The 23,480-nt window shown below is 42.0% G+C and overlaps 2 protein-coding genes and 1 long non-coding RNA gene across 9 annotated transcripts in view; 1 reads left to right on the top strand and 2 right to left on the bottom strand.

Annotated features, from left to right (window-relative positions):
• Nucleotides 1-14,831, bottom strand: part of RNFT2 (ring finger protein, transmembrane 2) — a 29,514-nt gene extending 14,683 nt beyond the window's left edge. For 2 of the 6 annotated variants that reach the window (XM_005502881.3, XM_021288176.2), the window contains exons 1-7: nt 14,525-14,727; nt 13,648-13,834; nt 12,106-12,577; nt 8,888-9,366; nt 7,698-7,774; nt 6,160-6,260; nt 3,535-3,688 (exon numbers count right to left, since the gene is read on the bottom strand). In XM_005502881.3, the coding sequence (XP_005502938.1) occupies nt 3,535-3,688; nt 6,160-6,260; nt 7,698-7,774; nt 8,888-9,366; nt 12,106-12,188 (894 nt within the window). In that variant the 5' untranslated portion in view covers nt 12,189-12,577; nt 13,648-13,834; nt 14,525-14,727. Of the gene's footprint in view, nt 1-3,534; nt 3,689-6,159; nt 6,261-7,697; nt 7,775-8,887; nt 9,367-12,105; nt 12,578-13,647; nt 13,835-14,520 lie in introns of all 6 variants that reach the window. The other 4 variants (XM_021288174.2, XM_021288175.2, XM_065033856.1 and 1 more) reach the window with 4 other exon arrangements.
• LOC135575648 (uncharacterized) overlaps nt 1-23,480 on the bottom strand; it is a 270,723-nt gene that overhangs the window by 17,973 nt on the left and 229,270 nt on the right. The gene's annotated exons all lie outside the window — the stretch shown is intronic.
• On the top strand, nt 14,817-21,180 carry SPRING1 (SREBF pathway regulator in golgi 1). Its single transcript, XM_005502901.2, has 5 exons — nt 14,817-15,050; nt 15,660-15,816; nt 17,068-17,219; nt 17,709-17,822; nt 18,845-21,180. Exons 1-5 carry the CDS (start codon nt 14,940-14,942, stop codon nt 18,926-18,928), a joined length of 618 nt encoding a protein of 205 aa, XP_005502958.2. The 5' UTR covers nt 14,817-14,939; the 3' UTR covers nt 18,929-21,180.

Below are 23,480 nucleotides of genomic sequence, written 5' to 3'. Positions count from 1 at the left end.
TTTCCAAAGAAATTATGAGCCCAGCTGCTATTAAAACTTGCACTCAGCTGGATGTGCCCCTGGCAGCCCCTGGGGAGGAGGGGACACCCTTGGCCACAGGTACGATCCTTCTCCCGCTGACTGCAGAGGTGTAAGATCAGAGTCTGATGTTGGGGTTACCTTCCTTTTTCTGCTTTTTTCCTCTATTTGCAAGCTCTTCTTTCCCCGCCTTCCAGCCCAACTGTCTCGCAGCCTCTCGGGGCAGCTCTGTTTTCTGAGCTGGTTTGGAACCTGGGAAAGTCGGGGATTATCTTGCCAATTTTTCAGTCTTTCCTCATTCTTTGGAGGGGTTGCTCGCAGGGATATTCCATTTCTGAGTTATTCAAGCTTGGAGAACTCTGGCTAGTAACCTGATAATACAGCACTCTTCATGATTCACTCTTTAAGCGTTCATTATCATGTTTACTGTTCTCTGTATTCTGATTGCAAAGACAAACCTCTTTTTCTGCCTTTTATTTTTACTTTGCTTTTTCTCAGTTAAAAGGTAAACTGATGCTACAAATCCAAGATGGTTCTTGATGTCATTTTAAACCAAATGCTGCCCTTCCTGTGATGGGGCCACACTAGAAAGACATGATCCAGGTATTTCAGACTGGACAACAGAGTGCTCTAGCCCAAAATTGTAATGTACACATTGTTAAAATTAAAAGATACATCTAACTAAGTGGAGTTCAGTAGTACTCCCTATTTTCATTAATGATCTTGATGGAACAGAGAATGCTTATCAAATGTGCAGCTGACATCAAACTGGGAAAGGCTGTAAAACGCACTGGAAAGAAGGATTATAATCCAAACTCATCTTGACAGACTGGAGAAAAGACCTGGAAAACAGGAGGGATGGAAGACAGTCCAGAAGAGAATAATACGATCGAGAATTAATGATCTCTAAGAAAAGACCCAAAAAATTGGTGATGTTCATTCTACAGAGAACTGAGGGGGAGATAAGATATTTCATCTATGGGCAAATTTTGTAATCTATTACTGACTGCCAGCAAGAAGGTGCTATGAGGATTAAAAACCTTAATCCAATTGACAGCTTCAGGGCCTGTATTGTGGGGAGCTAGAGGATGCTGTTCTGACAAGTTAATTCTCAGTGTATGTGTGTATATATATATATATGTATGTATGTATCTCAAAAACATCTTCTAGCTCTACTCTGTGACTAATTTATATTTCTCCAGCAGCTTTCTACCTGCTACCACTAAGTGACAGCCATCCAGGAGTTCATCAACGACAAGCTGGGCTTCAAGCAGAAACACCACAACAAGCACATGGGGAAGAAGAGAGTAACTTTGTGTCTGGCAAGTATTGAGATAGCAGATAACAAATAACTTGATAAGAATTTGGTTGATGTGTCTAAAGTGCAATAGAAATGTTCTAGCTCAGAAAAAGCTTACATTAAAAAAAATCATCTGAAAATTAAGATGTGTTGCATTGAGCTGGCCTAAGAAGTAAGCTGGGTCTTCAAGCTCAGGGAAAGAGCTCAGCTATGTGGTTACCAGTTACAATTTCTGTGGCATCCTGGGGTTCTCTTGGAGCTCTCCCATCCCAGTTTGATCTTGTTTAATTTGTTACACCAGATCTCATCCCTGGTTGGCTTAATGGATGCAGTGCAGAGAAGGGGATAAAAAAAATCCAGATCCATAGAGGTAGGTAACAGGAGTCTCAGATGTCAAGGGATATTGAGACCATCAACAGCATCCTAAGACAAAAAAGGACTTAAAAAAAGTGAGAAATATTGCTATCCAGAAAAAGGTATTAAAAATGAAGCATCTGTGCTCTGAGTCATTATAGGCCCTTGACAGATGTGGTCTCACCAGCCTCCCACTGTAGCTGCAAATAAAGACCCCTTCTCTTTCTTCTCTCTCGACAAGGATTAATGAGTACTTGGGATAGCTCTCAGACAAGCAAGCAAAGGCTGTGAACCTTTTCCAATGCTGCAATTTATCTTGGGAAGACTATTCACATCACTTTACCCTCCCTCCCCAGGCTGGATTATGCTCTGACCTAGCACATTAATCTCCCAAAATAAAATAATAATAATAATAGAAGATGAAGGGAAAAAAAGAGCTGGACAATTGCCAGAAATAAATTAATAACCATCTCATATAGCCCTGCTGTGCAGGAACAAACTGTTCAACTCCCCTGCCACCCATGTCATTTGTAAGCAAAACTATTCTCAGTTTAGATATCCCCTTAAGTGCCCTGCCTGAGAATTTCAGTGATTAATAATATCTTGCATCTATATAGTGTGTTTAGTCCCTTTAGATGCCAGGAAGTTTCTTTACCAAAGGCAAACAATACACATTGCTACATTTGCCACTAAAACGTAGGCACTATTTAGCGGAGGAAGGGTCAACGTGACAGATCTGCAAGATCAAAAAAATTCGAGAAGGTATTTCAAGAGAGAGAATGTGGTGAGCAAGTTTCAAAAGTTAGACCTAGTCTACATATAGACCACATCTGAAATATTGTGTCCAGTTCTGGGCCCCTCAGTTCAAGAAGGACAGGGAACTGCTGGAGAGGGTCCAGCGTAGGGCGACGAACATGATTAAGGGAGTGGAGCACCTCCCTTATGAAGAAAGGCTGAGGGAGCTGGGGCTCTTTAGTTTGGAGAAGAGGAGACTAAGGGCGGACCTCATTAATGTTTATAAATATATAAAGGGTGAGTGCCATGAGGATGGAACCAGGCTCTTCTCGGTGGCAAACAATGATAGGACAAGGGGTAATGGGATCAAGCTGGAACACAAGAGGTTCCGCTTAAATTTGAGAAAAAACTTCTTCTCAGTAAGGGTGACAGAGCACTGAACAGGCTGCCCAGGGAGGTTGTGGAGTCTCCTTCTCTGCAGACATTCAAAACCCACCTGGACATGTTCCTGTGCGACCTCACCTGGGCGTTCCTGCTCCAGCAGGGGGATTGGACTAGATGATCTTTTGAGGTCCCTTCCAATCCCAAACATACTGTGATACTGTGATATGATTTTATAAACATTTAAGTATGTTAACCACTTAGTTAAAATATTTCTTCATCCATGCTTAAAACTGGCACTGTCTTCTGTGGTATCAGCAGCTTCAATTTAATACCATTGCTGCTTTGACCCAAGTGGAAAGCCAAAGAGACAAGTACTTGCAATTTCTTTTCATTAAATGAAGAGATTTGTGCTTCAGAAATATCTGTTTACAGAGATTACTCAGAAAACAAGACTTGGAACAAAGTCAAACTGAAAAGCAATTATCTCACTGCTAGTACCTATTAGTTTTCAGGCGATGCTCACCTCTCTCTGGACTACAATTACTTGCTGGCATTACCAAACCCTTGCTCAGGTCTGCGATGGCTCAAAAACCAAAACTCACTACTTACGTGACTTTCTGCCAAAGTTTTATCAGGGATTGTATTATTTTTATTCTTCCACCCATATTTCATGCTGTGAACGTGTTGTAAAGGTATCAGATTATCAACGACATCTGAACATCAAGAGGAAAAGAGACTCTTACCTTTGACTTGACAGCTAGGATGATCTTAGGCAGGGCAACAATCAGACATTTCAACGCTATGGTGAGGTACTTCAGTACAAAGTCTGCGATCCCCACAATCCACATCAGGTCAAAGAAGTCCAGCCTCTCAAGGTTGGGTTTCAGAAATATGAGGCTGAAAAGCATGACAAGAAGGCTCAAATACCAATGAGAAGAGCCTCGCTGAAGCTTCTTGCCACCAGCTGTACCCACTGCTGGCTAGAGAAAGCCTAGAAACCGCACTGAACTTCCACCAAGTTCTCAAGGGCAATAGGAATAAGACATGCAAATGAGTCCCATGGTTCCTCTGAGCCTCTTGATTTTGTTCTTGCCCATTTCTACCGAGGTCAGCAGCCTTGCCCACTATCCAAAAACAGGACCCAAACATGTACAAAACCTGCTTTGGAAGACTGCAGTCTCCATAACCTGCAATCCAAAAGAGCCTTTTGTCCAATTATGGTGTTCTAAGTCCATGAGCTTGCTCTATCAGATCTGACTGTAAAAGATTTTCTGTTGAAGTCCAAGTCATCGGTAGTTACGATACCTTGGGGAAGTCATGGCCAAGTCAAGGCCATTGTGTGTTGCTCCCCTGAGCATGGCTTGAAGCTACTCATGCGTGTGAAAGCAAGTGGTGTATTAGACACAGCAGACAGGTCAGAACTTGAGATGCGTCATGCTCTGACACTGCGTTGCCACTGTCTGAAGCAGACTGAGAGCTGGGCTGTGTTAATTAGCAACTCTTACCTGAACCAAAGATCAAAAATGTAATGCCCCTTACACAGTGTTATTGACTGGGCTGAACGTTTGCTCTTTAAAGAAGGGGAGCCCAGGGCAGCAGAACTTCATATAGTGGTGGGAAGGAGCTACTGACCTGAGCAGCAATGAGGACTGGACCCTACTCAGACTGAAAGACCAGGATTCCTCTTCAGGATATTTACCTACTAAAGTCTCATGGTAGAAAGCAAAAACTTAACAACAACAAAATCCAAAAGTGAAATAACCAACCCAAAATGAAAAGCCTGAACGTGAATTTAAAATACTCACAACACTGGCACAGCACAACAGGTAAAATTACACCCTAAAAACAGAAACAGAATCAGAGACTTTACTGCTATTCATGCACTAGAAAAGAAGCAAAAATAAATAAATCAGGAAATGAAAAATAAGCTGGAAAGAAACAAAATCAAAGCAGCTACTTCTAATTTCACAGGCCTCCCTCATGAATAGTCTCAGGTCCCCACACTAGCCGAAGCACAATACAGCAGGCACCACAACACTTGCAGAAATAGGGCTTTTTTGTGAAGCTCTTGCCCAGTCTCCTCCCTGTTAATAAACCACATCCTAAACAGGATGCCCCCAATTTGCTGAAACCCTTTTCTTTTAGATTATATATCCTTTATCTTAAACTAAACCCATTCATGCTTTTAAACTTATCCTTCTTTTTGGGCCACACTCTTTCCATGTGGTGCAAAATTGTTCTTAATATTCTCACACTCTGCTGCCATACCTGTTTCTCTTTTCCATTCCCTCCACAAGCCTCATACAGTGTCCCACACTCACCACCTCTCATTTGGACCCACACATACAAGCTTTCTCATCTCCCCCCCTATCTAGAAGTGTTTGCATCACCAGCTTTCCAACGTTCAAACCCAACTCCCTTACGGGCAATTCCAAAGGATACCTGGGTTGTGGGCAGACCTTGACTCCTGCACTGCATAGACAGTGTTGGTGGGAAGAAGCAGGGATGCAATAAAACAAACGACAGAAAAAACACACCCAAGAGCCATTGAGCCATAACCCAATGGATGTGTGTTACACACTTTGTGTCTTCAGTCTGAAGTTCTAAGTCCCCTTCAGCGGGACAAATAAAATTTTCAGTTTTAGCTACTAATATCAAAACTATTTTCTCAAGTAACTAGGTTTGATATTGCTCCATTTCTTCCTGTTTATTCTACTAACATTGCCTCATTTAAGTTCTGTATCTTTGTTTCCTATCTGCCATTTAATCCCCGCTTTATAATAAGCAGGGGTAGTACTGATCCAAATCCATGGGTACTAACTTTTCTGTATTTGAGGACCGCTTTATTCAGAATTTGAAAATGGAGGCTATCATAACTATCTCAGATCCAAATGCCTTCAAGCCCTGAGGACACTGAAGGAAAACACTACTATGTCACCTCTGGTTTATTTCCTGTAATAGACTCAAAGCTGGATAGAATGAAGGGAAAAGAAAACATTTCAGGAAGAGGAAAATCCATGGGTCAGTTTCTGATCTGCTTCTAAGACCTATTCTTCATGTTCAGTACTTCATGTTCAGCTCTTCATTCTGTTCCACGGTCAGAATGGAAATTCAGAAGTCCCACTATAAAAAAGTATCCACCCTGCTTCGATACAGAAAAAAACTGCAACATCACAGCCTGGTCCATTCAGACCTGGCTATGCTGACATTATTTTCCTCCATTGAAAGGTATTAAAAGATTTAACAAAGACAGCAGATACCTTAAATATGCACACTTCCTCTCAAAGTGTGGGAAAAGTGGGCTTCCCTCTTTTCCTCTCTGACAATTACCACTTGCTTCCATCACGTACAATGTAAATTTTGCCCACCTGTTGTACAGCTGCTGAGAGCTGAACGTGTAAAGCAAGTAAAAGGTGTTCCCGGTGAGAAAGGCCAGGATCCAGAAGACAACCAACACGGACCTCTTCTCCTGAGCAAGAAAAAGGAGCAAAGATAAATTCCAAAGTCTCAAGGGTTGCACTCTGAGCCTTAGGTGCTGAAACAATGCAAGACCAACTCAGGGGACACAAATATGCAACTAAGTCTTCAGTAATTAGTTTATTCACATAGGGCTGAGACTCAGAAATAGGCTGCTAGGTAAAGACGTATACAAAGACAAGCTCTCACCTAACCTTTTCAAATAAAGCAACTTCAGAGAAATTAATCAAAATACAATGGTGAAAATGACAGCCTTACTTGCAAAACACATTTTTCAGAGTAGGGATCTTTCTTGGGACATCTAAATTCTCCTGATACTTAAAATGCAGTTTGACAAGCAGATTAAAAAAGAAGAAAAAAAATCAATTCCATATATTGTACTGTAATTCTGAGCTGTTACCCGTTTTGAATGACACTTCATCAAAGGAATGTTTGACAAATAGATCCAAAGTCACTTAGAAGGTGGCATAACTAAATCAAATGTAACGTAATCCATCATTACATGCAGCACCTATGCACGTTATCTGAATGCATGGAGGTTCTAGAACAAGCATTTTTGGTTGGAGAAATAATTAAAGGCCAAAAGAAGTGCAAATTTTGCATTTCAATAGACATGGAACATTATAGACAGAAGCTGGATGGCAGATCATCTTGTCCTGGGTCTCGGTCCCGTGTAATTCTGGAGAGTAAATTTTACTCCTGGAATAAAAAACACCAGCATTTTTCTTGTGAGATGATATATTATGAAAATAGCTCTTTGCAGTGATCCAACAGCCAGGGATGTTAGGTTGAGATTTAAAGCAGGGGGATTAAGGGGCACAGTGCTAGAAAGACAGAAGTGCAAAGTGCAAGGCAACAGCAATCTATTACGTGATTGTGCAATTTATCTGTTCATTCAGCATCGTATCACATTTATTCCACTGCTGCTGGTAGATATAAATATACACTTGTGCCACCCACGTCATTTTTGCAAAAAAGCAATTCTAGTCTTGTGTTTTTAGTGCTGTTGAAATATTCTGCTGACATCAAAGATCATAAGGCCTGAAAAGATCTGCTGGTTTCTTTGTATTTTAAGCATATTATCAACAGAGCATTCTAAGATTCCAACAAGTAATACATGTACAAAATCCTTCAGCTGAACATCTCAAAACATTATCTAAATCCTAATCAATTCTCATCATTAGCTAGTGAAATAGGTTTCAGCACCTCTGCTGTACATAATGGGGAACTAAGGCATAGAGAAGAGCTTGAAGTGGCAGAGCCACAAGCAGATTACAAAATCCCTCATTTTCCTCTCTTTGTTTTATCGTGTCACACTTTCACAAAAGAGCAGGATGGAAATGGTGGGAGAGTATCAATGGGGAGCAGGAAGAAGAGAAAGCGAAGATTACAGCTCTTATTCTGACAGATTGTAAGCAGCTGTACTCACCTTCAGGGCAACCTGTTCTCGGAGCGTCGAGTTGGCATAGGCGAAGGTGCTGGCCATCCCAATGCATACGGCAATCCCTGCGGGGAAAGGCACTGTCAAAGTATGTGATGCCGGGCAGGAGGATGTGCGGTCCTAAACCATTTGGTGTCAGCATCTCAAGCTTAGAAAAAAAATTACTGGGTGATATTCTGGGTGCACTGAGAATTAAAATATATAGGTGACTAAACCAGGGCAGTTCAGATTCAAGCTAAATGAAAATGAAGGTGTTGCAGTGAGTACTTGGCCCCCAGCCCAACACAGACACTCCGTCCTAATGTCAGGTTCTGTGCCAAAGGAGAAGCCAAGTGCTGTAAGTTGGGGCTGTACTGTGTAAACAGAACTCAGCTCGGTAACAATATTACAATAGCAGTTCAGCAGCTCATGGAGGATGGGGCGCACTTTCAAAACCATACATGATACCAGGTTCAAAGAACAAGGTGTTGTAGACATTAATCGACACCTGTTTTTGGGCACGCTGGCAGAATGGTAAGTGGACTAAACTCAAGCATTATTGGCTTCCCTGGGATAATAATCTCAGCATACCACTCCCACAATAAGATCCTCAGGTATGCTACACATAAAATTCCATAGTAAGAGAAGGATTAGATTAATAGATTTTACGTGACCATTGAGGGGATGAGATACTCAGGTATTATACCGTTAAAAAAACCTGGACAGACATATTCTTTAGGGAACTCTGAAGATCTCAACTGTAGGATGTAACTGTTTGATTAGATTTCACAACTATGATCCTTCCAGCTATAGGAGTGTCTCATCCCTTTGGACCCTTCTGTGCTACACAGAAGCCTTTGCTCATCACCAAAGTGAGCTCTCCCCATCTCTCCTGGAGAGAGGTCTGTGGGAGAAGCCTTGGTAACATCCCCAGCCCCTACAGGAATGCCAAGGAGAGATTAGGAAAAAGTACAAAATTGATCTCCCAGGACAGGAAACAGATGAGACTGACACAGATGAAAACAGCTTGGACCAAAAGTAGGGTGGATTTATCAAATGCATTATCTCGCACATTTGAATATGTCCCCTTCATGCTAGACTACCTCTAGACACTCTCACATGAATAAATATATCAGACACCACAGCATGATAAAGCTTCCTAACCACTCTCTTACAATCCAGAGAGGATAGATGCTTACCAAGCTTATGCTGGAAACAAACTTTTGCCAGGAGGATCAAGATGAAGGGAAGTCCCTTCTGCAGCCAGCTGATCACAGCTTTTAACTCAGAAAGAGCTGGAGCTGGAGTCCCAGCCTGTTCGTCGCTGCCTTCCTCAGCATGCCCGTGGCGGTCCCCTCCTGCCATGTGTAGCAGAGACGAACCCCGGTGGTGGCCGTGGTGGAAATGATGTGACGACTGCCGGTGGTGAAACGGGGCTCCTTCTGTACGACTGGCCCCTTCCTCCCTCGGGGCTGGCATCTGAATGAAAACCTCCCCACCACCTGCAGAAGAGCCCAGAACCAAACCTGACTGGAACGGCGTGGCTGTGATGGTGCCTGATGGAATTCCTGCCAGGCCTGAGAACAGCTGTTGCGGTGAGGAAGCTTCGGCCTTCAGACTTTCAAAAACTCCGCTTTCATCCACGCTGGTTTCAGAACTGACTGTTTGGCTCCGGTTTCTGCAGTGGATGGAGATTAGAGAAAAGTCATTAAACAGTCTTTTAGCCCAGTCCTGACTGTAGTCATTTAAGAGTTCCTCACACACTATTAGAATATGTAGGTCTCCAGATGACAGGTGCTTTTCTCTCTATTTGCTGTTGGAAAGTCACAGTTACAGAACTGGAAGCCAGTAACCAGACTCCTAAGGTAAGATCAGAGTAGTTCTAAAGGACTGATCAAAATACACCAGTTCCTTCATCTAAGGAACAGAGTTCCCAAGCATCCTCTTTACTTTTGGGGGGACAAAAGAAATAAGACATATGATACCAAATCCATCATCTTCTATAAATATTTTAACATATAAAGAAAAGCATACAAAACCCCAAGTAACTTTACACAGCACAACCAAGACAGGTCATTATATACAAACAAATTAATCAAGCTAACTCAAAGAAATGACCTATCCCCCAAATTTGTCTTTATTTCAGGATGATGGCTGCTTGCCTACTGGTGAATAACACAAACAACAGACAGAGTCAACTGGGGAAGAGAAACGTTCAGAGCTGCTTGTGTGTCCATGATGCAACAAATACTAAAAATGAAGGATGTGCTCATGGGTCAGGAGAAATTATTTTATTTTGGTACTCTCAGAAACCCAAATTACTGGGCACTGGACAGAATTAGATCTGGCACTGATTCTTTTCTGAGCTTCTTGGATTATAGCCAGATTCCAAAAAGAAAGTCTTAACTATCTTCATCCTAATATCAAGAGAAAATAGTCTTTCTTTGCCTGAACTCAGTACTGTGGTACTGAAATGAATACATGGACAGATTAGATGACAGGGAACAATACAGGTAACAAGTAGAAAAATCATTAGGCAGTAAATGCCTGGCAAACAGCAAATACCTTTCTAAGTAAAAGAAGAATAAAGTATATATAAAGCTCAGCAAGAGGCAAAGCACACAAATAAGGCACGTCGCAGAGTTTGGTCTCTCTTGATTTTAATCCTTAGAGATCTCTAACTTTAGAAATAGTGGTCACAAGTGAGACAGCACATGCAGCACATACAGGGCCCTTAACCCTCTTTCTCCCATGGGTTCAAAAGCCTCCCGAGGCATTTCACAGGGCACAGAGCACTGCCTTTCGTCTCACTCCAGAGAGAGCTTCAGGCCTCTCTGGGCATACCTTTGCTCTAAGTAAACTCCTAATAAGGCTTTTTATAGCTACACCCCATTCCCAACATCCCTCCACAGGCTCCAGCAAGGAATCAAATCAACAAGACACTGCACATCTCTTTTTGGTTCAAAATATTCATCAACCAGATCTCGGATTTTAAGCCTAATGTTACAATTTAGGGATGTACATACAAGACAGGGACATAATGTGACAGTACTTACATCTGGGAACATAACAAACAAACTGGGTGGGACCCAGTGTTACAGATAAAAGCACAAGTATTGTTTGGAGCAATACTACCAAGATACAAGACTATGCTTTCAGCAGGAAGGAATTAATCAGGAACATATTTAAAAAACAAACAAAGATTTAATTCTGAGTCTGCTGAAGTCAACAGAAGCAGAGACCAGTGGCAACTGCATTTAATTCTACAGCTAGAAAACCTTCAGCCTATGTTAGTGACAACATGCATTTACCCTGTTAAAAAGCAGATGTATTTCTAAAAAGCAATTGACATTACTCTGCTTATCTTTTGCACTCAGTAACAGACAGCTACCCTGAATACATTTTAACCATTCAAACAGATTCTAAAGTGCCTTACACGTTTGTACAGACTCCAAGAGCTCTACACTGCAGATGAGATGGCCCATACATCTTACGTGCCTCTCAAGCCCCAGACTTGCCTGCTCATGTAAAACCCACAGGCTGCACTGAGGCTTCAGCGGCATCATGCAGAAAAAGTTGAAGCTGACTTTCTGTTTCCCTGAAACTGAGAATGGTACTGTGCTAGAAGAGGTCATGACATCAATCTTCACCTCTACCTGCAAAACCACTACAAAATACTTAGTGACTGCTTGTGATCAGCATCTTTCACTTACAATCTCAGCTTAGCCAGAGAAATGATATTCGTTAGTTCCATCTTAGTCTTAGAGTAATTAGATTAGCTGCTTCTTTAGGAAAAAAAAAAGGTCATGCTCTAACCCTGGGAAAGCGCAAGGGAATATTTAGTACCAGAACAACAACAACAGTGGCAAGCCTTCCTTGCTGATGTGATAATTACAGAAATGAATTAGAGGTATTCTATTTCTAAATATTCACATACATGAAGCTAGGTACAGATTCTGGGATAATGTAAAGGATCACCCAAAATCTTTATAAAATACTATCATAGTAGTTGGGAGTTTCAGACCAGCAGACTTTTTAAGCACCTTAATAACAGAAGTATAAATGTTTTTTGTTTTTTTTAATATAGGCGTATCCTTTCAGATTGATAGTGCCCAGGATTCCCATGGGACTGTGCTATAATTTGTTTGTGTAGAGCTCCAAAATGTCCTGCTGATGCTAAGCCTACTGTCTCCATACGTGCCATGCTGGACTGTGAAACCTGAAACACTGTAGTTCACAGCAGTCCATAACTGACATGGAGGAGGAAAGTCAATCTGTCTCTAAACTCAAGCGTAACACCTGGCCACACTACATGCACTTTTTGAGCTTTCAGCTTCTAAAACACACCATGCACTTTAATCAGAACATTCCCCTCTGGAGAGGAAAATGGAGGAAAAAAAGAAAGAAAAAGCTGTACCTTTCAGGAGGAGCATTGTCAGTGTTGCTGCTATGTCGTCTCTGCATTTTCCTCAAAACCTTAAAACACAACACACTCAACATGAACGTTGTAGGTCAACGATTCCTAGTGTGACGACTGACAAAGCCCCACAGAGTCAGAGGGTTGTGGAGCCCATCCGGCTGGTGACATGGCTGGTATAAACCATGTGCTTCTCTGAAACAGACCCTCAGGCTCACACTTGTTTCTCAGCACACTGGCGAAGGAACAGTTTTCAACTGGCAAATGGGAGTGCACGTCAACAGGTCTCCAGGCAGGGCAGGAACTAGTCAGATCCCCTTCTGCGCTGTGTGGCTGTCACAGGGGGCGTCCAGCTGTGCCGTGACATGTTCTGATGAAGAACTTGAGGACAATGAACAGTAGCTCTCGATGTGACATGTGAATCGGCATACGCTCTCTGGAAATGAAACCCCTTCTTCCTCTTCTGAAGAAACTTCATTTGTAAAGCAAAACCCAGAGGGAGGGAATAAAAAGAAAAATGTAGAAACATTTTTTTTCTGAAAAAATACAATCAGGCCATGATAATATCCTTTTAAATAAGCAACCCATCCCTTTAAACCACAGAATTGCCATTAGCAAACTCTGCACAATGGTTATAAATAATATGCAGACATGCAAAAGATCACATTTTCCTGCTCCATATTCTGGAATTGCCAGCAGAAATAAAGTAAGGTCTGGAGTGAGAAATAAGAAGGTATTGAAATTGCATTAACTTGAGGAACTTTTTCTAGAACAAGGAGAGAATTTACACAGTATCACAGTATGTTTGGGATTGGAAGGGACCTCAAAGGGACCTCAAAAGATCATCTAGTTCTTTGTTTTGTTATTTAATTCTCTGCTTTTACGTGTCTGATTTTAAGGGAGCAACTGCAAACGCATTACACTTTTTAAAAATAAAGGTAATTCAAAAGCAAAGAAGAACACAGAATTATCGTCACCAAGGCACAGCACAAAGTCCCTGGCAAATAGTCTGACACTGCTTTATGTTATGTTAGTTGTATAAATGGGCTAGTTTTGCAAGTGATTTGTCCAGGCGCCCACAGGCATTTCATAGAAGATTTAGAGAGATATCTTTTAAATATTGAAGTCTGCTCCTACTCAGTCCTTGACTACGATAGCTACTGAATAAAATGTAAAAGGCTTTTGAGAATACTTTTGAATATAAAAAGTTATAACATTTATAAAATTTCATACTGCATGAGTATATCTAAATAAATGTGTGGCCCTATATCTATATTCTGTAAAGGCACATGCAGCTCTATGGGGAGACACTTTTTTCTTTTGGCATCAGCCATGAAGGGGACAGTGACATGAGTGCTAGGTACTGAAGATGCAGGACTTCACGAGATGTAATCCCCTGTTCTGCCCAGAGCCCTACAGATCTACGATCCAAAAGAATTTAAACGGACTTTGTTCCAAAAGGCACTCAGCTTCAATACTGACTGGTCCTGCCTTTTCTGGATTAGGGGTTTTCATCTGGCGACACATTTTTTTTAACAGTACCTGAACGACAGGTTTAACCAGAGGTACAAGGTGCCACGGTGGGAGACAGGGAAGCTCAAGAGGGTGCAGACATCTCACACACGCGAGTCTTCAGATAATCGACGTTGGTCCAAATTTCAAACCCATCACATGTTTTCAAGCTGGATGACTGTAAGGAACCTGGATCACTGTGCCCAAACAGGTACATCTGTAAGAAGCACATGCATAGTCATTTTCACCATAGCACAGTGAGTTCCACCTCTCCATCTCCCCATCTCCTTGGGAAAGGCGGAGAAGAGCAGGAACCCTTGGTGCTTCAACCCCTGCACGTGTGCACAATCCAATAAGGCTGTTATCCTCTGGGATCTGCACCTACAGCCTTGCTTGCTGCACAGGCACCCGCTGGGCTGTATTCTGCCTTCGTTGTCTATACACAAACACATGTCTGTGTCTGCTAAATACATATATACATAAATTTATTTATACCTTTTTTCCCCAAAAATAAGCCCTAGAATGACCTTCCAGGATTTTTGAGGATACTCAAAATACAAGCCCTACTCCAAAAATAAGCCCTAGTTACAGTTCATTAAGAAAGTCAATTTAAATTGCATCCAGGCAGCTATACATGTAAAAAAAAAGTAAAATTAATTGGCAACAGAACGCAGCAGGACAGACAGACCCTTCACCAAGAAAGGCAGATACCCCCCAATGGATCACGCTCAAGAGACCACATGAGACCCGAAACAATACAGGTTCACGGCAAAATAAGGCATCACCTGAAAATAACACCTAACACATCTTTTGGAGCAAAAATTAATATAAGACCTTGCCTTATTTTTGGGGAAACAGTATATATGCACACACACATATATATATCTATAAATAGTTACATACATACACATATGTACACACACAGAGAGACACAGCTGGAGCCTTTTTATTCCAAATAGGTCTGGGAAGGAGATTCCCGCTGGAGTCTGTGGCTAAATGGCCCAGCGGGGGCGGGAAAAGGCCGGGTTCGGGGTGCAGAAAGCCCAGCCAAGGAGGCCGGGTGGCCCGTACCTACCGTGCGGCCCCGCCCCGCCCTGGCCGCGCCTCCTCCGCGCACGCACATCCGCGGTTCCGCCTCCCCCGCCCCCCGGCGGGCGGAAGCGCTTGGGTTGCGCTGCTGGGGTGGGAGCCGGGGGCTCGCTCTCGCTCTTTCCTCCCTCCGCCCGAGCCGGGGATGCCGGTCCCGGCTCAGCACCGTCCCCTGCGGCGGGCGAGCGCGGCGGCGGGGGGCTGAGGGTCCACCCCGCGGGCTCGGGGCCGCCATGGTGCCCTGGGGAGCGGTGTTGTGGCGGCGGCTGCTGAGGAAGCGCTGGGTCCTCGGCCTCGTCCTCGGGCTCTCCCTCGTCTACTTCCTCAGCAGCACCTTCAAGCAGGTCAGTGCCCTCCCCGGAGCCCCCGGCGGGACGTGCGGGCCCGGTTAGAGAAATCCCTTGTCCCTTATCCTTTTGTTCTTTAAGTGCTGTCACTGAACTCCTGGGATATGTTGGTGTAAGAATTACATCGTTATCATTAAATAAAGCCAAGAGTTTTAAAAAAAGTGATATTATATTTGACAGCAATAGTGTTTTGAACCAAAACTGGAAAAAAAAACAAAACCCAAACTTGAATTGACCTGATGATTCTGTTGTAATATCTCTTGTGAACTGTAATTCCACTAGCAAAGGACTTGGAAAAGAGAAATATGTGTAGCTATGGTTATTTAATTAGTATATACTGCTTTTGTGGTTGTAGTAACGGAGTTTGGCTGTGTGAGCTGATCCCATAGTGACCTTGCACACCCCTGTTTTATGGGGTTACATTGCTGTCATGCTGCATGTAGCAACAAGTCAGCTACTGCGACTCAGATGTTGCTCACTCCATTGTGCATTTCCTGTGGTGTGGAGTTTACAATTACTGAGCATTTTTAACTGTGGGAAAAGCATGTGGACTGGAACGGCAGAAGGAACTTGTGTGTTTGGTGGCATTGCTGTCTTTTCTTGCAGGAAGAAAGGACAGTGAGAGATCGGAACCTCCTCCAAGTGCAAGAGCACGAGCAGCCGATCGTGTGGAAGGTGAAGTTCAGTTCGGGAAACAGCAGTCAGCTGAGTAACCAGTGCAGGAATTCTGTGCAGGGGAAGCTCCTCATTACAGATGAACTGGGTATACTTGACACTAAAAATGTATTCTGCGTATTGCAGTGTTGAATGTTTGCCTGTCCAATTACTGATAGCACTTCCCAGTAAGAACTGTGCCTTGTTCAGGCATTCTTAATGCAGAACTTCAGTTGTTGGCATTTTATTCTCAGACTAGATTAATTTTGCAATAGCTGCAGGTTCTGCAGTTTAGATTCTGTGCACAGCAGGCTTGGGTCCAGCTGGACTTGGCTTTGGAGTGTGGCTCTGTTGTTTCCAGGACCACCTTAGACTCAAAGAACTCTAGTCACCTTTGCACAGAAGTCAAACACTGAGCCCTGCTCACTTTAGTGCGGTTGCTTCCAGAGCTGTTTGTACCTTCCTGTAGTGTATTCCTACTGCCAGGTATGTTAGGGAGAGTAATCAGGGACACCTGATTGGCCTTGTGTGGAGGCACCTCCGGACTGGTGTAATTAGAGCTCAGTCCCAGTAGCAGGCTCACCTGACCCTTGTAAACCCAAGGATAACTCTTGCAGGTTCTCAAATTAACCACTGGTTTTAAGTGTATGCAGCTTTTTTTTGCCATCTGCAGATGTGCCTGTTGCTTGGACACTGGACCTTTCTTGACCAGAAATCAAGGCTGTAGAAAAACCACCACATTTTCTGTGATTTGCATCAATATTAAGTTTAAGCACCACTTGAAATATGCTTACTGCTGATTCACTAAGGTCTCTGAAATCACAGAGATTTCTCACAGTCTAACACTGTGGTAGTAGTTTCCCTGAGGACATACGCTGTGGTTCTGTACTATTAAGGATTCCTCTCAACGCTATCCTGTGTGGATAAATTTAAGTCTCTTCATATGGAACTGTAAAGAGAATTATTCTGACACAGACAAGTTGAAAGAACTTATGTCATAAATTTCTCCAGTACAGTCATCACTGATCACCCTTCCCCTTCCGACCACTATGATGAATTATGTTGAAAAGAATCAGAACTTAAATATTCTGCATTTAAAGACTCCTATTGTATGTGCAGCGTAGTAGAGTAGATACATAATGGTTGTACAGATAACAACAGGTTGTAGTGAAACTCAGCTCTATGTCCAAGTGTTATTTAAAGTAATTGCTAGTTAGGACTTCAGCCAAATCCAGGGGATCATAATCTACTAATGATAAATAAGCCTGTTCTTAAGTAATGTGGATCTTACTGCTGCATTTCTATAGAATGTACAAATGACTATGTCTTGCCAATTGGTCCTACTGTTTTTGTTTTTCAGGCTACATCTGTGAGAGGAAGGACCTACTGGTCAATGGCTGTTGTAATGTCAATGTGCCCAATACAAAGCTGTACAGCTGCGAGAGCTGCCTTCCCAACGGCTGCTGCAGCGTGTACGAGTGTTGCGTGTCCTGTTGCCTGCAGCCCAGTAAGGTGTGGTGACTCTCTCTTGCTTTTTGGGTGTTCTCAGGTTCCTGTGTGGCTAAAAGTGCTTGTTTGTGAGGAGCTTTTCCCTTAGAGGGGGCAGTTTCTTTTCTTGGAAGGATGAGGAAAGCCTGCAGCAATCATACAGCAAGCTGTAAATAAAGCTTCTAAAAAAAAATGTTCTTCCCACCTTTGAGAGGGAATTCTGGGAGCCTGGCAAAATGTTTAAACTTCAGGGGAATTGCATTTGCTGGAGAGAAATGATTGCAGAAAAGCTATTCCAGCCAGTATCAGTTTTGCAATTTGTACTTCCCTGTATTCTTTTCTTCCTACTGCTGAGGTTCTGTGACATGTTAACCTTGTGGTGCTTGCTAGAAATTTTAAGCAGAGTTGCTTACTATTCCTCTGATACTTGAGCTGTGTAGGTTAAGGTAGACTTTGGTTACTCCTTGCTCAAGTATGATGTATGTGGGTTTTTTTTTTTGCTAACCATTTTAGCAACATCTTCTGGAACGTTTCTTGAACCGGGCAGCAATTGCTTTCCAAAACCTCTTCATGGCAGTGGAAGATCGCTTTGAGTTGTGTCTGGCGAAATGTAGGACCTCATCACAGGTAAGACACAAGTACACGTTCAGGGCTCAAAAATGGAAGAACACCTGAAAAGTACCATTGAAAATTGGGGCTTGGTCCCATGAATGGCTGGTCTGTTGTGTTTGCGTGCACATGGGCGTTCTCATAAATGCTGAAGCTATGGCTAAGAGCTAATCTGAAGGCAGTCATCTGATTTTTATTTTTTTAAGGTGAGATAGTAACATCAGCAGTAAATGAAGGGCAAAGTGCGTATTTAGAGCAGGATGACTTGTACGCTGTCTTTAGAAAAGAGGTGCTTAACTAAAAAGAGACCAGCTGAGTTCAATGACTGGTGAAGATCTTGTAAGGGTAAGAACTGGGGCAGTTGTTCCCAGCAGCTTCGGAATGCTGTTTGTGGTATCTCTTTAAACTTGCCACATGCTGACAATCATCTGCATAGTAACTCAAAGTGTGTTGTAATTTTTTTGTGTTTTAGGAAGAGTGGGGAACTTCTGTTACCTATGTTATTTTACCAGAATTTTTGGTCTATGCAAGCATTGGCCCTCTTGAAAAGTGCTGCTGGAGATGTCATGCAGCTTGAGTATTTAATATAGCAATAGATTGCAAACAAAAGATATTGTGCCAAATGTCTTTGAAGATGTAGGTTTTTTTTACCTGTAGTATCTAAACTCTAGCTTTATCAAAAAAAAATGCCCACATCTCAAGTAGGAACTTCATTATAACTTGCTTAGGGCATTTGACAATACTGCCTAAGTGTATATGATTTTTTTGTTAATGTCGAATCTGTTCCTACCTACTTGGATAGCCTCTTGAAAATGAGGTTCTAGGTGTGGTTCAATATTAAAGTGCTATATTAGAGCAACTTCCTTTTATGTGGTAGGAGTGTGGTGATGTTTGACTCCAGATGATACTCTAATGTGCAGAAGAATTTTGGAAGTGTTTTGCATATGTATCAAAGCTCTGGGTTTTGGCCCTCAGTGAACGGAGGATGTATTGTTTCAATATGTGTGTATTGTTAAAGCTTCTCTTCTTCTTCCTGACAGAGCGTGCAGCATGAAAACACCTATAGAGATCCAATTGCAAAATATTGCTATGGCGAATATCCCCCGGAGCTTCTGCCTGTTTGAAAGCTGCCTGATGTAAGCAACAAAGAGAAGGAACTGGAGACTGGAATCCAGAAGAGCAAGACAGCAGCTGGTGCTTTGAAGGAGCCTTGGTGTAAATGGCTTACGTTGTTTCTGGGCATGAACCCAGAGGTGCACGGTTTAAGCAGGGGACTTAAGTTCTTTAGGATTGAATCCTTCTTCAGTTTGTTATGCTTTAGAGTACTAGTACTGTACTGGAGTACTAGTACATTCTTTTAATACTTCCCCTAAATTTTAGGATGGACAGAGTTGATCTAGGCTATAAAACATCATAGGAAAAAAAAAATCTATTGTAGCTTTGTACATAGTGGTTCAATTGTGTCTCTGCAGTCCAGACACTTTCCAGAGTAACAGTAATAATAGGAGGATTTTTGCTTTTAGAGGGTAAAGCATGCCTGTTGCGCTTCTCTCTCTGGAGCACTTCTTGCCATGCACAGTATATGCTGTGTATGTAATTATGAATTATTTATTCATTTTATATGGATTCCTAGCTGCAAGTATTGATGCTTTGCATGGCTAGTTGTTGATACCTTTCAGTCCCTGTTTTGTTATGTCAGGTAGAAAGGATACTTTAGATCCTGACTAAAATTGGCTAGTTTTTTTCCTCCTTAGTCTGAAGGAATTGTACGGGGATTTGTCACTATAGTGCTCATGTTCCTCTTAGTGAGTTTAAAGCATTCCGAACTCCAATGGAGTTGTTATTCTGTCAAAGTCACATAGCATGACAGAAGAGCAGGGATCTGCCTAGGATGGGATGTTTATTGCCTCTAAACACTTCCCTTGTTTCTCTGCAACAGTTTCCTCGAAGAGGAGTCTTCTAAACAGCTCTCTGCTAATCTGCTTTCTGACAGGGAGCACTGAAGATTTGTTTGAACTTGTTCAGGCTTTGGTAATTCAAATGTAGCGCATTCCTGGTTGTGCAGGAGGCGAAAGGGTGGAGTTGTTCTAGGATTTCAGTTTAGTGATGTCCTTGTGCATTAAGTAATTAGAATGTCAGAACATGGTGCAAGCCCTTTCTTGAGGACAACTGTGTTGCGTGAGTTTAAACAGGTTGTGATGGGTTTGATTTGCTGTTTGACATACTTCCTACTCTGAAATTTCAGTGTGGTCAGAATGGCATTAGCAGAGGGTTAGTTCTCCTAACTCTCTAAAGATCCAGTTTAAACTGCCTCACTCTTAAGGCCACTCAACACTGAAAAGATGGTTAGAGAAACTGTCAAATGCTGACTAAATTTGTGCTCACCCTGCAAGTCACTGGGCAAAGTCCAAGCAGTAGACAAAACAGAGCTGTTCTTTTCTATATGCAGAGCCTCATTTCTCTTGTTTTTATCCCACTCATCTCCTCCATGATTTTCACTTAGCTTGTTTAAACTGATAGTTCCTATTCCCTAAGCACGATAAAACAATCTACAGAAGCTTTAAAAAAAAAAAACAGCAAAAAACAAGCACAGTGGTAGAATTCCCTGATGCAAAAGATCTGGAGAATGCTATTGCAATTACATATCATATAAACAGGAACTAGTTACCAGCCATCTGATAAAATCCACTTGCATTGTTTTCATTGTTCTTTCCCAGAAGTCATCAAGTGCAATAATGGTTCTGTCAGCAGATTCTCTTGAAAAATCTTGTTTCTCCAAAAGCTTAAAAGCTTTGGCGTTAGCAGTTTATCCAGCTGAAAATATGTCTCCCCTTTGCTGCCATCCTATGGCAACTTACTGCAGCAGACATGATACAGCGTGAAGATGCAGTGTGACACGCTCCCTTCAGAGGGTAGCAGAGGTTACTTCTCTTTTCGGTGTCAAACAGATTCTTCACTCCTGTTCCAGCACTTCATAACTGTTTTTCTCGGGTAAGGCCATCAGGTTGGTCTGTTGTAGCATTCCTGCTGAGATGTTTTCCAGCATTTCACGTTGTTGCACTGTGACTGATGAGATCAAGACACTGATGGCTTGCCCTTGCTTTCTTTTCCCACTTGGTGTTAATTCCTCAGCAGGTGATACCGCTGCTTGAAGCAGTAATTGTAAGAAATCATAAGAACCAACCTGATTCAGACAACATTAGTGGGAATTCCTGGCCCCTTTCTCTTCTAGAAAACCAGGATGTGATCAGAAGTGCATTTTCTCCATTGTCTGTTCAGTGGGACAGAAACTGCATCTTCCCTCCCTGGCTGTTGAGCTGTTCAACTAGTGTTTGTACTGTATGTTAAATCATTAAAAAATTATCTGTGTTCCAAAGTACTGCCTGATCTCATGTCTTTCCCTGAATTACAAGACAGCTGTACCAAAAGACAAATTTGAAGAATGCAGGGAGGGGCACTGATTTGAATACATGCAGTAAAGGTAAGCAAGTAGAGGGAATTGGGGAATTTGATGTCAATCTAAGAAAAGCACACGCTTCTCTCAGCGGTGCACAGATAGGTCTGGCCCTTTGCAAAAGTGGATTGAGGAGGGAAAAAATTCAAATGATTGCTTCATGTTGTGAAGATAACGTGAGAAATGTCAAATCTGTGTTTCTTGGTAATGCTCCTGTGTGGTTTAAGTGATGTCCGTCCCTCTGGCATTCTGTGATTGTCAGTGGCTGCCTGACATCTCTATTTGTCAGACAGACAAGATCCTCAAGTTGTTGACTTGTGCTTGGCAGCAGATTTAATGAGAGCATTTGATGGAGCGACCAGCTCTGCTTATCTGCACAGAGGTCAGCACTAGGGATAATTGGATGGGTTGTGTACTCCTTGATTTCTATAGTTTACAAGAATATTAATGCTAGTGAGAAATGGTAGCAGCTGACATTAGTGAGGAACAGGTATAGTATTTGCCTGTAATCTGTGGCAGAAGGGCAAAGCAGTAACTGTTATGTTAGCTCAATTTAAACTTGAGCCACTGGCCTCGAAAGAATCTTTTTGTACCGCTCCACTGGGATGGTACATGGAGAATTGCATTAAAATTCTTATTGTGACAGGCTGGAGTTCTGAAAAGGCAAAAGCAGAATTGTGGCTTGAGTCCAATGCTAAACAGTTGAGTTCTGATCACAGTTTCTGCATTCTCAGAATCTTGCTCATTGTAGTGGCAATTCTTCACTCTTATCTCCTGTATGTGTTCAGGCTCCAATTGCTTGGAGAACTTGCTAAGAAACTATGTTAGTGACAAATTTTTACATAGAAAGCACTAAGCACAGCAAATCCTAAACATGAGTCTTTGTTCTGATATGCTTTTAAAAAGCAAATGCCTTTTTTAGTTTTTCTTTTTTTACTTGTCATTTAGCTGGACAGGCTTGAGCTTTAGGATTTGTTCTGTCTTGTGCTGGTCTCTTAAACTGCAAACATCCTAGATCCTTTAACCTAGCACCATAATGTGATATTTGTTCTTCAGTTGTTCTAGTCAAGGAGTTGTGGGGGAGGAGGTGAAAAGGAATTTTCTAACTCAGCAAGTTCCACAAAAGATGGAGTTCAGCAAATTATTGGTGCTTTAATAACAGCCCTTTTTTTTATAACCTGAGGCAAACAGTTAACTATATGCAGCGGGGGAAAAATGCCAACCTCAAAACTTGTAGGGAATGATGGGAAAGTACTTAGTTCTTCATTTTTGATCCATGGCTAATTAAACAGGTAGTTTTATCTAGTATTTGTGGTCAAATAAGGTCTGACTTGTAGAAACACACATACTGTCTACCTGATGTTTTCCCTTTTTTAAGACCACAGATTTTTCTTGGAAATCATGGTTCTTGGTAAATTAGAAGTATAGGTCTTAAGCAAGAATTCTCATGATGTCTTTAGACTGAAGTATGTTTGCTGTGTTCTGCTGTTGTGCCTATGGTAAGATAACACGAAGTTGCAGAGTAGAGAAAATAAAAAGAAATATTTTTGGTTGAAAAGCTTGCCTTGTAGAAGCTTTTCTAGCTGTGTTTCAATTAAGGGGATAGAAGATCACAAGCTGTAATTGCAAATGGAATGGGAGGCCAGTGTTAGGTTTTTCATTGATGAGATTACAATTAATCTGTTTCTGCTGTTAGTGGTTAAAATGAGGACAAGCACCTGATTTCTTGCCAATTTAGTGGAAGCTTCCAATAAAACCCAGCTTTCATTTATCCCAGGTTTTCTGTCTCTCTGCATGAACCTACAGAGTTAAGACACACTAACAGGAATCACAGTGAATGCGAATCACATGTCAATTGTCCGTATTCTGTTCCTGTCCTGCACAAAATCTGTTCAGATTTTTAAACTCCTCTGTGTAAAAAGACAATTTACTTTTGTAGCTCCTACAGCTGCTGACCACAGGCTCACCTGGGGGCTTTAATGTACCTATTGATATGAATAATACCTGTCTTAGACAGATATGAAATATCACCATTTGAAGAACAGGGATAAGGTTGGGTATAAGTTACAGGTGTGATATGTTTGTTTTAAAACAGAGTAGCATCCGTAGCTATTGACATTATCATATGCATAAAAATGTATCTATCAGCTGTGTAGGATGACACTGGGTATGCTGCATCCACATATTCAAACTGAAAAATGCAGATTATTTTCAAACCACAG

Source organism: Columba livia, chromosome 17 (assembly GCF_036013475.1).
Source record: "Columba livia isolate bColLiv1 breed racing homer chromosome 17, bColLiv1.pat.W.v2, whole genome shotgun sequence".
In the NCBI taxonomy this organism is placed as follows: domain Eukaryota; kingdom Metazoa; phylum Chordata; class Aves; order Columbiformes; family Columbidae; genus Columba; species Columba livia.
Note: the sequence above shows the minus strand (reverse complement) of the source record. Positions and strands in the feature narration are given on the sequence as shown.

What these genes read in the sequence shown, in the direction of transcription:
- SPRING1 (XM_005502901.2), top strand. Translation starts at nt 14,940, where the DNA reads ATGGTGCCCTGGGGAGCGGTGTTGTGGCGGCGGCTGCTGAGGAAGCGC. An exon ending in CCTCATTACAGATGAACTGG is followed by an intron (nt 15,817 to 17,067) that starts GTATACTTGACA and finishes TTTGTTTTTCAG; the next exon opens with GCTACATCTGTGAGAGGAAG. An exon ending in GTTGCCTGCAGCCCAGTAAG is followed by an intron (nt 17,220 to 17,708) that starts GTGTGGTGACTC and finishes TAACCATTTTAG; the next exon opens with CAACATCTTCTGGAACGTTT.